This window comes from Chiloscyllium punctatum, chromosome 1 (assembly GCF_047496795.1).
Source record: "Chiloscyllium punctatum isolate Juve2018m chromosome 1, sChiPun1.3, whole genome shotgun sequence".
In the NCBI taxonomy this organism is placed as follows: domain Eukaryota; kingdom Metazoa; phylum Chordata; class Chondrichthyes; order Orectolobiformes; family Hemiscylliidae; genus Chiloscyllium; species Chiloscyllium punctatum.
This window is the reverse complement of record NC_092739.1, coordinates 113,181,648-113,196,635: the sequence shown is the minus strand read 5'-3', so window position 1 is coordinate 113,196,635 and position 14,988 is coordinate 113,181,648. Positions and strand designations below refer to the sequence as shown.

Sequence of the window (14,988 nt, the reverse complement as noted above, 5' to 3'; positions counted from 1 at the left end):
AACTCTTCATATAGCAGATGTTGACAAGGGCTGCCCCTTTAAATGCCCCCTCTTTGGAAAGAGTGTGATTGTAACTGAGGTTTGAAAAATCCTATCCCTTAATTAGGAACTACTTCTAACTTGTATGAAATTTATTAAGTACTGTGCTGATTTCTATCAATGTAAAAATCAAATGTAGTGTGAGAGACATATAACTTCTTTTCTTTAAAAAAAAACCTTATCCCAGTATGCTTTGAAAGAAGATAAATATGAAGAAGAAATCAGGCTGCTAACAGATAAACTAAAAGAGGTGAGTGACAAGTGTTTCTAACGTAATTCAATTTCAGTTTGGGAATAATATTGAAGTGGGATGGATTTCTAGCCTCCACTTTTTTTTTGTTCCAACCATATTCTTGGGCATCTCTGAGCTCAGTGTCTTGGTCCCATGTGCATTTCCAGCAGTAAATCTGATAACAATTTGGAGCCCAAATGCTGCCACACTATCTGTTATCAGCTATTAGCTTTATAAAATATTGAATTATTGTCCTTCCGGTTTAGATAAGTACTGCTTTAACCAAGTAATCTCCTTTCATCACCCTCTTTAGCAATGGCTTGGGACTTGCTAAAATTACATTAGAAATGATGAAGGGGGTGAGAGCGGGGAAATGTCTTATTCTTATAGATACTAAAGTATTAGTGCAAAGCTATAGAATGAAGTTTCAAAAAATATCGCAGTGTTACGTGAAATGTAGTGATCTCTTTGGTCGCATGGAATTGGCAATGAGCTGTGAATGTGAAGTCCCTTTTTCAGTAGATTTTGAGGAATGGGTTTTCAGATTATGTATGTCATTCATTCCTGTTGTTACGGACAGTTGCAAATGATTAAAATTGACAGCAATAAAGTTGCAGCTAAAAAGTGAATTTATCTCTTTAGGGCATGCAGTGAATCAGTTTGTGATAGAGGAGCAGGTGAAAGCGCACTAAAGCAATGTCCTTTAATGATCCTTTTACAGGCAGAAACTAGAGCTGAGTTTGCTGAAAGATCTGTAGCAAAACTGGAGAAGACAGTGGATGATTTGGAAGGTAATTGTTAATTACGCCAATTTTCTTGTTACATTCCCCTGTTTTCTTCTGCATCGGATTAATGAACTGATATTGGTTCTGGAGTGGGAAAGTCCAAAATGCAGTACTTCTAAAGGGGTACACTCAGGAATTATCCTGTGTTTTGGTATGTAAGGTGGGATGGTGGGGGAAAAAGTCTTTATTGCATCATTTGGTTAACATGACTTTGGAATTTAAGCTTACAGTTAAATATAGTAAATCCCTCTTTTGACTACTTCTGGTGTAGTTTTGAAAAAGGGAAGAAAGAAATGATAAAAGTAAAAATTAATTTGAGACCAGTTTTATCTTGTGCTAAGGCGTTCAACAAGGTTCCCCGTGGGAGACTGGTTAGCAAGGTTAGATCCCATGGAATACAGGGAGAACTCGCTATTTGGATACAGAACTGGCTCAAAGATAGAAGACAAGAGGGTGGTGGTGGAGGGTTGTTTTTCAGACTGGAGGCCTGTGACCAGTGGAGTGCCACAAGGATCGGTGCTGGGTCCCCTACTTTTCGTCATTTACATAAATGGTTTGGATGTGAGCATAAGAGGTACAGTTATAAGTTTGCAGATGACACCAAAATTGGAGTTGTAGTGGACAGCGAAGAAGGTTACCTCAGATTACAACGTGATCTTGATCAGATGGGCCAATGGGCTGAGGAGTGGCAGATAGAGTTTAATTCAGATAAATGTGAGGTGCTGCGTTTTGGGAAAGCAAACCTTAGCAGGACTTATACGCTTAATGGTAAGGTCCTAGGGAGTGTTGCTGAAAAAAGAGACCTTGGAGTGCAGGTTCATAAATCCTTGAAAGTGGAGTCACAGATAGATAGGATAGTGAAGAAGGCATTTAGTATGTTTAGTTTATTGGTCAGAGTATTGAGTATAGGGGTTTGAGAGGTCATGCTGCGGCTGTACAGGACATTGGTTAGGCCACTGTTGGAATATTGCGTGCAATTCGGGTTCCTTCCTATTGGAAAGATATTGTGAAACTTGAAAGGGTCCAGAAAAGATTTACAAGGATGTTGCCAGGGTTGGAGGATCTGAGCTATAGGGAGAGGCTGAACAGGCTGGGGCTGTTTTCCCTGAAGCGTCAGAGACTGAGGGGTAACCTTTATAGAGATTTGCAAAATTTATGAGGGGCATGGATAGGTAAATAGACAAAGTCTTTTCCCTGGGGTCGGGGAGACCAGAACTAGAGGGCATAGGTTTAGGGTGAGAGGGAAAAAATATAAAAAAGACCTAAGATGCATCGTTTTCATGCAGAGTGTGGTGCATGTGTGGAATAGGATGCCAGAGGAAGTGGTGAAGGCTGATACAATTGCAACATTTAAGAGGCATTTGGATGGGCATATGAATATGGATATGGGTCGGGTGCTGGCAGGTGGGACTAGATTTAGGTTGGGATATCTGGTCGGCATGGACAAGTTGGACCGAAGGGTCTGTTTCCATGCTTTACATCTCTATGACTCTCATTGGGTAGATCAGGGTCAAGCTTTTTTATTCTTAAAAAAACAAAGTAGCCTTGGAAGGTGACATCTCTGATAAAGGTCCACATTTGCCATTCTGAATTGTCCTTGAGACACTCACTTGTGAGTGCTGACTTGACCAGACCGTTTAGAGAATACTAAAAAGGTGGATTATTTCCCTGAGGTTTTGACTGGTGTAGTTTTTAAAAGGGGGAAAAAAAGAAGAGTGACTGAATACTACTGTCTTTCCAAAAGGTAACACGATAGACAACAGGGAATCATAGCATATTGATCCATGCTGGTTTTTATCCTCCTGTCAAGTAACCTTTCAATCTACATCTGTTGTAACCACTAATTCCTTCCTCCCTCGAGCCTGTCTAATTTCTCCTTAAATGCATTTATATAATTTGCCTTGTAGTTATTATCGTCAATTTTTGGTCAACGAATTTAGGTTTGCTCTTGAAATGTCTGTGACTCTCTTAGCCTGAAGTTAGGTTCTTCCATAAAAGGAGTCTGGATTCACTGTGTCAAACCCTTCCATAATTTTAAAGGTCATCTGTCTTTTTCCAGGAGAAAAGAGACGAGCCTGTCATTCCTACCCTGATAAGTATACCCACGCATGCCCTGCCCTGTGATTCCCTCTGCACCCAAAAGTGCCTCCATAACTTTTTTATAGTATGGGGTGATCAGAACTGCATGCGGCACTCGTGTGGTTTGATGTAGATTGAGCATAACTTGCTACGTTTTTATTGTATCCTATTGAAATTGAGCCTAATGCTTGGTCTCCTTTTTGAAATGACCTTATTAACATGTTTAGGAATTTAGACTTTGAGATCCTGTTGTTCCTTTACCTCTCCTAGACTTGCATATCCCAAGTTACCTGACTACCCTGTTGTTCCTACCTGTCTGTTTTGAACCTTGTTTGCAAATTAGTTGCGTATTCTGCAAGTTTTAGCGACCTTCTGCCATTAGTTGCAGTCCTCTTCAGTATTAATTACCTTCCCCATTTTCTCATTCATGAATTTAGATTTTTGACTTCAGCATTGAATTTTTACTGTTCAGAATTGCATTCGATGACTGCAGTTCAGATCCTTATCGGACACTACTTCCCACTTTCTGCCACTGTTTATTCACATACTCTGTCTTCTGCCATAAAGCCAGCTGGCAATCTGTTCTGCCACTTGTCCCCTTGGTCCATGGTTTCTGAGCTTCATAATCTATAATGTTCTGCTGGAATTATTCATGGGTGAATGTTGTCACTGACTATGTATCTAAAAATTAATCTAACAAAAAAATAACTAAAATAGGAAGTGTTATTACATTTGTACGGTGTGTTGGTGAGACTGCACTTTGAGTACAGTGTACAGTTATAGTCGTCTTGAAAGGATATACTTGCATTCATCTGATTGGTGAAGGAAGGGTTTGTCACATGAGGAAGGGTTGAGCAGATTAGGTCTGTACTCCCTGGAGTTTAGAAGGGTGAGCAGTGATCTTAAAGCAAATAAGATTCTGAAGTGTAGATGCTACGTGATGTTTCCCCCTAATAGAGCAGATTAGAACTGGGGGACACATTTTAAGATGGAGGTGAGGATTTGTTGTGTTTCTTGTTGAAGAGACACTTAATATCATTCCTTCCAGGAATGATTAATTTGTATATTTAGTTGTGAAGGTGATGAGCAGTTTTTATTGAGAAGGGTGTTATGAAATTGTGGACTTAAGACAGGCTGTTGGATTGCAGGGTCAGAAAAGATAATAGATTCCACCACCATCCTCTGAGCAAGAGGGATGAGAAAATGAGCTTTGTTTTAAAATGAAATTTTAAACTTGTCTCATGAAGCCTGCAGTGCAGCTGAATTTGTTTTTATTCTTGGAATGTGGTTATCACTGGCAAGGTTAACATTTGTTGCACCTTCTTAACTGTCCTGGAGTTGCCACCTTATCAAGGGAAATTAGGGATGGCATGTGTACAGTTCTGCGAAGTTTGAGTGGAAACTGTGAACTGATCAGGAGGCATGATTACAAATATGTCACCAAAAACCTCGCAATCGTCTCAACAACTGACTGAATGCAAAGGAACAATTTCATTAAGTGAACTTGCATTTTAATAAATTCTAGTGGATGCCAGTTAAAATTAAATGTTTTCACTTCATTACTGGAGGGAGAGGGGACATGTTTGTCTGCTGAGCTATAGCCAATGCTCATACTTAGGTTAGCTGGGGAGATGGCTAAGTGTGTGGTGCAGAGTGATGCCACCTGCATGGGTTCAGTCTCTGTGCTGTCTGTGGTAGTTCAGTGGTCTGCCTCTTGCCTTATCCTTTACTTAATATGGGTTGATGCCCCTTGAGCCAAGAAACCAATTGAGTCTCTCTCACTTGCCAGTGATCCTTCTTGGTCTTTTTTATGACAAAAGCAGAGGCTTGGAATCTTGCAGTGAGTAACTCATCTCCTGACTACCCAAAGCCAGTCTACCATCTACCAGTGTGATGACATCTTCTCCACTTCCCTGGATGAGTGCAGCTTCAACAACCCTCAAGAATCTTGACATCATCCAGGACAAAGCAGCCTGCCAACATTCCCCAACATCCCCTCCCTCCATCACTGATGCTCAGCACCAGCAGTGCCATTCACAAGGTGGACTGCACTAATTCACTGAAGTTCTTCAGACAGCACCTTTTGAACCATGACTGTACCATCTAGAAGGACAAGGGCAGGAATGACACTCACCACCTGGACTTGAGAATATATTGCTGTTCCTTTAGTGTTGCTAGCTTAAAATTCTAGAACCTCCCTCCCTAAGTGCATTATTAAGAAGGTAGCTCACCAGGATCTCCTCAAGGCTAACTAGGGACAGGCAGTAAATGCTGGCCCAGTCAGCAACACCCACATCTCATAGCTTAATTTTTAAAAAGATTCACTTATCATTCAGGTTTTTTGTTATTTGATGTCTTTGTAAAATTCTTCTCTCCATTTGCTGAGTCAACACCCTCCTGTTTACAGTAGTCTAAAAATCAGGTCAAGGGTACAAATTGTAACCTGTGTGAATTGTTTCCTGATATTTGGCTCAGAAGATTGTAGAACCATGATGTAGTTTCCCTGACTCTGCTCCCCAGCCCCAGCTGTCTGATGCCTGTTTCACTGCACCAAGCATGCATACATTTGGTCTGAGTTTCCACTAGTTAAACTTGCCCTCAGCTCCAGATATCCTCAAGATTTTTGTTTATTTTTCTAAATTCTTGTAGTTTTTTCCCTGTGTTTTGCTTTTTGTAACTCATTCATTAATTGGTTTAATATTGTACAGAGAAGACTATAAAACAACACTCAGTTAGAAGCCTCCTACACTCCCAGTTCAATAATTTCACACACATCGCGACATCAAATATTTCTGCCTCCAGTTCTATGTTCACTTTTTCCATCGGGACTCCTACCCATCTCTGAGGACGCCTTCCAACATACTGCATGCACTTGGACACCCCATACTGGTCTGTTACCCATCCTCAATCTCTTTTTCTCCAACTGCTGCCATAATATTGACCGGCTCAACCTGTCCACCCCCTCACCCTTGTGAAATGCTGCCATCCACTCCCTCCACTCCAACCCCAACTGTAGCATGAAACCAGCGGACGGGGGGGGAGGGGTGGCAGTGGTAGTTTGGCGCACCGACCTGTACACTGCTGAAGCCAGACGCCAACTCAGACACCACCTCGTACTGCCCCCCACGAACACAACCTCACCTCCCATCACAAAACCATCATCTCCCAGCCCATCCACAACCTCATCACCTCGGGGGATTTTCCATCCACAGCCTCTAACCTCATAGTCCTGGAACTGCACACCACCCGGTTCTACCTGTTACCCAAAATTCACAAACCTGACTGCCCCGGTCAACCCAACGTCTCCGCTTGCTCCTGCCCCACCGAGCTTTGTTCCTCATACCTTGATACCGCCCTGTCTCCCTTTGGTGCAGGAACTCCCGTCATTCATTCAGGACACCACCCACGCCCTCCACTTCCTCTATTACTTTCAGTTCCCAGCCCTCCATACCTCATCTTCACCGTGGACATCCAGTCCCAGTGCACGTCCACCCGCCATGACAAAGGCCTCCAAACTCACTCACTCACTCACTCTCCCTCTCCCACTGACCCAAACAGTAACCCTCCATCGACATTCATTCGATTGACTGAACTGTTCCTTGCCCTCAACAACTTCTCTTTTGAATCCTTTCCCTTCAAACCGAAGGGATAGTCATTGGCACTTGCATGGGCGCCAGTTGTGCCTGCCTCTTCGGGCACATGGAACACTCTATCTTTCACAATTACACTGGCACCTTTCCTTACCTTTTCCTCCGCTACATTGACTGACTGTATCGGTGCCACCTCATGCTCCCATGAGGAGGTTGAACAATTCATCAACTTTAACAGCTACCACCCTGACTTCAAGTTCACCTGGGCTATCGCAGACCCCTCCCTTCCCTTTCTGAACCCCTCCATCTCCTTTTCAGGCACCCAACTCAATACTGACATGTATTTGAAACCAACCGACTCCCACAGCTATCTGGACTACACCTTCTCCCACCCGCCCTCCTGTAAAAACACTATCCCTTCCTCCCAATTCCTCCATCTCTACCACATCTGCTCTCACTAAAAGCACTTCACTCCAGAGCATCCCAGATGTCCACCTATTTCAAGGACAGCTATTTCCCCTCCTACCGGGTCCGCAATGCCATCCAGTGCATCTCCTCCACTTCCTACACCTCTGCCCTTGAACTTCACCCCTCAAACAAGGACAGAACCACCTGATCATCACCTTCCACCCCACCTATCTCCAGCTGCAATGCATTATCCTCTGCCATTTCTGTCACTTACAGTCAGACCACACCACCAGAGAGATATATTGTCCTCCCCACCCCTATCTGCATTCCCCAGCGACCATTCCCTCAGCAACTCCCTCGTTAGGTCCCCACCCTCCACTCCCAGAACCTTCCCCTGCCAGTGCAAGAGATGTAAAACCTCTGGCCACACCTCCCTGCTCCCCTCCATCCAAAGCATCCTTCCAAATCAGGCGGAGACTTTATTGAACATCCAAACACCTCATCTGCTCTGTCAGTTGCTCTTGATGTGGTCTCCTGTATGCTGGGGAGACAGGACGCCAACTTGTGAAATGTTTCAGAGAACATCTCTGGGACACGTGCACTAAACAACCCCACTGCCCTGTGGCTGACCATTTCAACTCTCCTCGCTCCACCAAGGGCATGCAAGTCCGACGACTCCTCCACCAAGTCCAAACCATTCAAAGCCTGGAGGAAGAACACTTCATCTTCTGCCTTGGAACACTCCAACACAGTATTAACGTCCATTTCACCAATTTCCTCATCTACACGTACTTTTTTTTTCCACCTCTCCTCTCCCCCCCAAAAAAAAACCTTATCCCAGATCCAATCCTGCAACTAGGCACTGCCCTCTTGAACTGTCTTACCTGTCCATCTTCCTTCCCACCTATCTGCTGCACCCTCCCCTCTGACCTATCACAATCACCCCCCCCCCCCCCCCCCCCCCCCCCCAACCTTCATCTACTTATTGCATTACAAGCTACATCCTCGGATGCTGCTTGACCTGCTGTGCTTTTCCAGCACCACAACCTGTTACTGTTAATTTTATGGTGTTTGCCTTTGAAAAAGAGGGGGGTGGGTATTGGATTTGTTCAACTTAATTTTAAATTGCATGGGTTCTCTGAAACATTCCACAAGTTGGTCTGTTGAATCTGTGCTAGCCAAGAAAGAAAAATCCATCTTAATCCTAGTGAGCAGTTTGAGGCTTATAGATCTGTAGGTTATAGCATTGCAAGTACTTATCAAAGTGTTCTTTCTAAATGCGATGCAAGTTTCTGCAATTATCCTCCTTTCAAGATTCCCAGACCCTTCTAATACCCACTGAATTAGCCGACTATAAATTAGTGGCTACATTTCACATAAAACAGAAGGACAAGCAGAAGTGGGCAATTCAACCTTTTTGAACCTGCCCCCCCCCCCCCTCCCCCAACAAACAAATTTTACTATGATCATGGGTGATCACCTCTCAACCTTAATTCCCCTTTCCTGCTCATTCCTTCAACCCCATTGCTATTTAAAAATTTGATCTCTCCTTAAATTTATTCAGTTCTGAAGTGTCAAATCTTCCTCCTCTTTTGTTTTTTAATCTCCCATCCCTTATACTAAAACTATGACCCCTCATTCTAGATTGTTCACAAGGAGAACCATCTGCTCTATGTCTATTTTGGCAATCCTCTTTAGCATTTTGAATGCCTCAATCAGATCTCCTCTCATTTCTTCTGAAGTCTCCCATGTATGCTGTAAACAGCTCAATCTCTCCTCTGTAAAACAAGCATTTCATCTTTTGGATTAATTTAGTGAACCTTCTCTGAACTGCCTCTAATGTAATTGCATTCTTCCTCAAATAAGAGGACCAAAACTGTATGCAGTCCTCCAAGTGCAGTCTTGTGAATGCCCCAGTTGAAGCTTCTGAACTTTTATGCTCCATTCCTTCAGCAATAAATGCCAATATTCCATTTGCCTTCCATGTTACCTGATGCACCTGCATAGTAACTTTGTGTGAATCAAGCACAGATCTGAGCCACAGCATTTTGAAATTTCTCTTCAGTTAGCTAATAATTTGCCTTTCTGTTCTTCTGATCAAAACTGATAACTTTTGTGTTTTTGCAATTGAGATTTTAACCCCGTTTTCATAACCTATCCATATCCATCTGTATGTTTATTCATTAAAACAATTGTAAAACTCACCTACCATATTTAAGATTTCTCTACCAATAGTAAATTAACAAACTTGCTGTAATATCTCCTGTTGTGTATAATCCTTTTCTTTACCTGCTCTGCCTTGCCACAGCCACTATTTCTCTGCTCATGAGAGTAAAATGGTGTTTTTTTGAGTTGTCATTTAAACTTGCGTAGGATATTAATTAGCCTTTTGAATCAAAGCATGTTAAAATGATAGCAAGTAAAATAGAAAAATGTATTTCTGTTTGTACACTAAGCATTATCATCCAGTTGCAGGAAAATCGACATTTCGGGCAAAAGCCCTTCATCGATTTTTTTTTTTTTTCCCTGCTCCTTGGATTCTTAATGCAGGGTAGCGGGGTGCTGTGCTTTTCCAGCACGATTCTGATCTAAAGTCTGGTTTCCAGCATCTGCTGTCCTCACTTTTACCTATCATCATCCAGTTATCATTATTTGTTTTGGTTCTTGCTTAGAAACTTAAATGCAAAGAGATCTGTTTAGTTTGGTCTCTACAATTTCTCTTGAATCCTGGGTTTATTCTCTTTTTGGTGGTCAGGAGATGATGGCGCAAAAGACAAAGTGTGGATGCTGTAATTATTAACCTTGGAGGTGGAAAATTGTGAAAGCATTATATGCCATTAAAATTCAAGATTAGAAATCACCACCACCTTGAGGGCCGTTGAAGATTGGTATGGTCAGAAAAATACCTGTGATCCACACATTCCGTGGACAAATTTAAAAGTTCACCTCTCATTTCTTTGTCTTATTTCGCTGTCTAGCTGATCTCCCATATTTGGACATTGCTCAAGCTAAGTTTTAGGGGTGGCATGGTGGCTCAGTGGTTAGCACTGCTGCCTCACAGCACCAGGGATGTGGATTTGATTCCAGTCTCTGGTGACTTTATGGAGTTTGCACATTAAACCCATGTTGTCACAGGGAGACTCTGGTGCTCTGGTTTCCTTCCACCATCCAAAGATGTGCAGGTCATGTTAATTGTCCATACTATGAAGTGCATTAGTCAGGGCTTAATGCAGGGTTGGGGGGGGTGGGTCTGGGTTGTTTTATTCTTCGGACGGTTGGTGTGGAGTTGTTGGGCTGAAGGGTCTGTTTCCATACTGTACAGAATCTAATAATAAAAAAAAGTTCAGTCCTGTAATACATTTAATCGAATCTCTACAATGTGGGACCAGGCCATTCAGCCCATTGAGTCCACACTGACCCTTCAAAGAGCATCCCACCCTATCACTGTGACCCTTTTTTGCCCATGGCTAATCCACATAATCTACCCATCCCTGGATATTATGGGTAATTTAGCATGGCCAATCCACCTAACCTGCATATCTTTGGGTGGGAAATGGAGCACTCGGAGGAAACCCGTGCAGACACTGAGAGAATTTACAAACTCCAAACATTCCCCTGAGGGTGGAATCGAACGCAGGTCCCTGGTGCTGTGAGGCTGCAGTGCTAACTACTGAGCCTTTTTGCCACTATTTATAGAATGACATTGCTGCTGCTTTTCTCTGCATGTAGTAATTTGTACATTTAACAAAACGAAAAAGGAAAGGGTGTTCAAATGTATAGGTTGATTTGTACAAGATAAAACTGACTTTAAGCAAAGCAAATCCATGCCAGTTTGGGCAGAATATCTAGAGACTAGAAGCTGTGTTGAATTCATCTTGTTGGATTAATGCTTTTTTCTTGTACTACTGCTTTAAAGATATCAGTGTTTAAGTAGATTTTGTTTTCATTTTAGCATCAGTCCTACTGGTTTTATTTAAAATAATTGTAGCAGTCTTTGGTTTGCCTTTGTACTGATAAGAATGCCCTATTGTAATATAAGCTGTAACTGTAAATTTTGCCCATTGTTTGTGGTGCAGTTGAACTGAATCTTAACCACTGAACCATTTAGTGATTAGCACAGTGAAACAATCCCTTGAAATGAAGGTGATGCAAAGCAGGGCATTAATGCAGAGGAAAAAAAGATTAATGTTTGCATCCTTGGGATTGAAAGATTTACTGAGTTTATAAATTACATTGATCCAGTATGCTTCAGAGTTGTTCTCTCTTTCTCTGTCACTTTTCTCTCTTTTTTTTCCTCTGTCAATTATCCCTCAGTCTGACTCAAAAGTCAAACTCGATGGAACAGCTGTGGGTTTGTGTACCTCATGAATAACACCTTGTACTTGTCTTATAGACCATATTAATTTCAAAGGATTGCAGAGGAACAAAGTTTACTGCTTAAAACTTTCTCAAAGCTATTTTCCAAATACTGTGTTTCATTAGACTATTCTTTTTTTTTAACTTTAAGTGCTTTTCTTGGTACGTATGTGTTTTGTTACTTCGTTCTTTCATGTGAATGGTTTAAACCTGTTATCCAGGTGATCTGTTCCACATGACTAACACCACTCTCTCTTCTTTCAATTTGCTGTCACTGATGCTGTTTCAATAGAGCGCTTCCGTCAGGAGGTAGCGAGAAATCGTCTCCTCAGTAGTGAACTGAGGGTTGTCCTGAATGAACTTAACAACTGACTTTCTTTACTCTGAAGACTTGTCAAAAAGCCTGCTCTCTGTTGTCTTGCCTGATAATTTTTTTAAATGAATGTTAACACTTCTTTCTGTTCCATACCTACACATAGCTTTGTTTTTGCATGTCTCTTCATATGAAAGTTTTAATGTGCATAGATATTTAATCTCACATGATTTGCAGAAAGATTTGGATTAATTCTGCCTTTGTCAACTTGTGTTTTTCTTGAATGCAATACTATTCCCAGCACAGTGAATGTAGATGTGGTACAGGAAATAAAATGGAAACTAGCCACCACTATTCAATAACTTTTGGAAAAAAAACAAAATCAATGTATTTGGGAGGTTTACATTAGCTGTAAAATTTATCTTAATTCAGTGCATTTTGCACAACACTCCGTGTGTTGTGTAAAATGCAGACACTATATAAATACTGCATTTTAAATCTAGTTTACATCTGGGAAATCAAGGAATAACAAAAGTGTATATACTGCCTAGCTTAAATGTTTTAGCTCAATCACAACTTCATTTAGACTATAGAGTTGGGGGTAGTGGCGATATAATGCTATATTTGCAGAGGGTAACCTTGTATGGTGCATTTAAGGGGAAGAAACGAGTTGGAGGAGAATTCTTGAGGTATAAACTAAGTTAAATTTGAAAAGTTTTAAAATGCTGTATTGGAGTTGGCAAATTCATAATTAAGCAAATGAATGTTGTAATGTTGAAAATGTTTTAAAGTTGTTAAATTAATCCGTGTGTGTGTAATGAAATGGTGGTTTACATTATTGATTTTGCAACAGTTCAGTTAAAATTAGACATAAATGAAGACTGTTCAGTTTTTATTTAAATTCTAAATTCTCATTTTTCTTTTTCCATGAACCAATAGAAAAACTGGCCCAAGCAAAAGAAGAGAATGTGGGCATTCATCAGGTGCTTGAGCAGACTCTAGTGGATCTGAGCCACTTATAATAATTCTAACTGGGGGAAAAATAAAGCTTTACATGCCACAAGTGCCCATGGTACAACAGCGTCTTCTGTGTAAACACTGCAAATCACCAGCCAAGGGGTGAAACACAACATGGGGTTTAGAACAACAAATTAATATAGGCTCAACATTTGTATTGAATCCAATAAATTTCATGGGGGATGTCTTTTGTTCAAACCTTTAACTGCAGCATTGGAACGTTTATTTTCTCTTTGACTGCTCTGCCCTCTCCATTCCAGTGAACTGGGCAGACCTTGACATTTATGCCATAAACATGATAGCTGTTTAACTGTGTATTAGCTTTTTCTTTCTGTTCTCTGTTTGATGGCCTTCCATTCTTGGCAAGCTTTGATTTTTGAGTCGGATTTAAACCATAGTATTTTGATCTGAAGAGCTGTCACCAAAAGTGGATGTACTGAGACATCTCTGACTTTATGCTGGATAACATTATGGAAAAGTCAAAAGAATGCACACCACTTTTGCTCCCCCCCCCGCCCCCACAACCCCCGGAGTTTTATTCTGCTGCAGTTTAGAAATCTGTGGCTTTTGGTTAGCTTATTGAAAGTTGTTTGTCTCAATTTGAAACATGGATAAACTCAAAGCTTGTAAGGATGTTACAAAGGCCTGATTTCTGATATCGGGACCACACTGGCAATTGTTGATGGACATTGTCATTGTGTCATTCTGACCCAAGGTTACTATTTGTAACATATGATGGAAATCACTAGATATCTCTACTGAGAAATCTAATGACTTGCAAATTTTTTTTGATAAATTGGAAATGCCACCATGACATTGTAAACCTTTTCTACCCTTAATATATGGGCTTGTGAAAATATGTACATTTTTGTCACAGATTTAAAGGTCTTGAGCACAGAATGGGAATTTTAACAAGCATTTACCCTTCTGTTATGTAACTGTTCCTTCTCCCTATGAATGTCCTTGGAATTCAACTTTATCCTATGCAATTATCTGTGTAAGCTCTTTATTTGTACGGTTTATTAAACTTTGGAATAAAATTGTCTTGTGTGGTGTTTTTAAAATCCTGAGTATGCTGTCTCCTGGAAATCATTCAAACAACATCTCCCTGAGGACAGGCACCCATTTTCATCATCCTGCAGCTTTCATTCTTTCCCTGTTGTGATGGATTGGATGGCAGGTTCCAGCTGTCACTACTGGTGCTTTAGGGCCAGGTAGGAGCCATGGCTGTTGATTCCTAATGAGCCATACAAAGTGAGTTCAAGCTTTCATTTGTATCAGAGTCCCGAGTCTCATTTATGACACAGAAGATGATAATTAACCAGATAGTTGAAAGTGGAGTGCCTGATTGTACATTCAGGCATTTGTTTTTCCACGTTTAAAACAAGGTTTTATTTTTGTGACTTGTGGTATTTTCCTCTGCAAGCATTCGGTTCCGATGCTGTGGAGTTCCACCTTCCCACTTTGGCGAATGTCTTTGAGGTGAATGTACAGATGACTATTCCATTTAAAATAAACTCTTGCTTCTATTGAGCTAAACAAGAAAAGCATAAATAGGTCATGGCAGCATTAAATCACCAAATCTATTTTCAGCCAGTTATAAGAAGAAAAAATGACCCTTCATTGATACCATTCTTGCCATCAGTAAAAGAAACCGATTCAAATCACCAAATCAATCATGAAGTTCCCTCAACCACACAGTCCATAGCCACTATTTTCAAAAACCAAACATTAAAAATAAATTATACAGAAGCATACAAACCTCACACCTTGCATGTCTTTGAGGAACTTGTTATTCATTGAAGCTAATCTTAACCCTAATGCTTTCACCAATAACAAAGAACAGTAAGTGCAGGAATAGGCCCTTCAGTCTCCCAAGCCTGCACCAACATTTGCCTTTCAAGATGAAAAGTCTTATGCCTCTGCTGTCCATATATTCCTCTTTCCCCTATTCGTGTATGTATCAAGGTGCTATTGTATCACCTCTAGGTACTTACCACCCTCTTTTTTTTTAGAAAAGATCCTTTTAAACCTTTACCATAAACCTATGTTCCCCATACAATTAACATTTCCACCCTGGGAGAAAGACTCCAACTATCCATGTCTCTCATTTTGTAAAATGTCTATTGTGTCATCCTCTCAATATTTGATATTCAAGTGAAAACAAAC

At 41.0% G+C, this 14,988-nt stretch overlaps 1 protein-coding gene across 4 annotated transcripts in view; it reads left to right on the top strand.

Moving 5' to 3' along the window:
* LOC140478857 (tropomyosin alpha-4 chain-like) overlaps positions 1-13,859 on the top strand; it is a 114,698-nt gene extending 100,839 nt beyond the window's left edge. For all 4 annotated transcript variants that reach the window (XM_072572405.1, XM_072572397.1, XM_072572424.1 and 1 more), the window contains 3 exons: positions 227-289; positions 993-1,062; positions 12,742-13,859. In XM_072572405.1, coding sequence (XP_072428506.1) covers positions 227-289; positions 993-1,062; positions 12,742-12,824 — 216 coding nt within the window. In that variant the 3' untranslated portion in view covers positions 12,825-13,859. The remainder of the gene's footprint in view (positions 1-226; positions 290-992; positions 1,063-12,741) is intronic.
* The last annotated feature ends 1,129 nt before the right edge of the window (positions 13,860-14,988 follow it).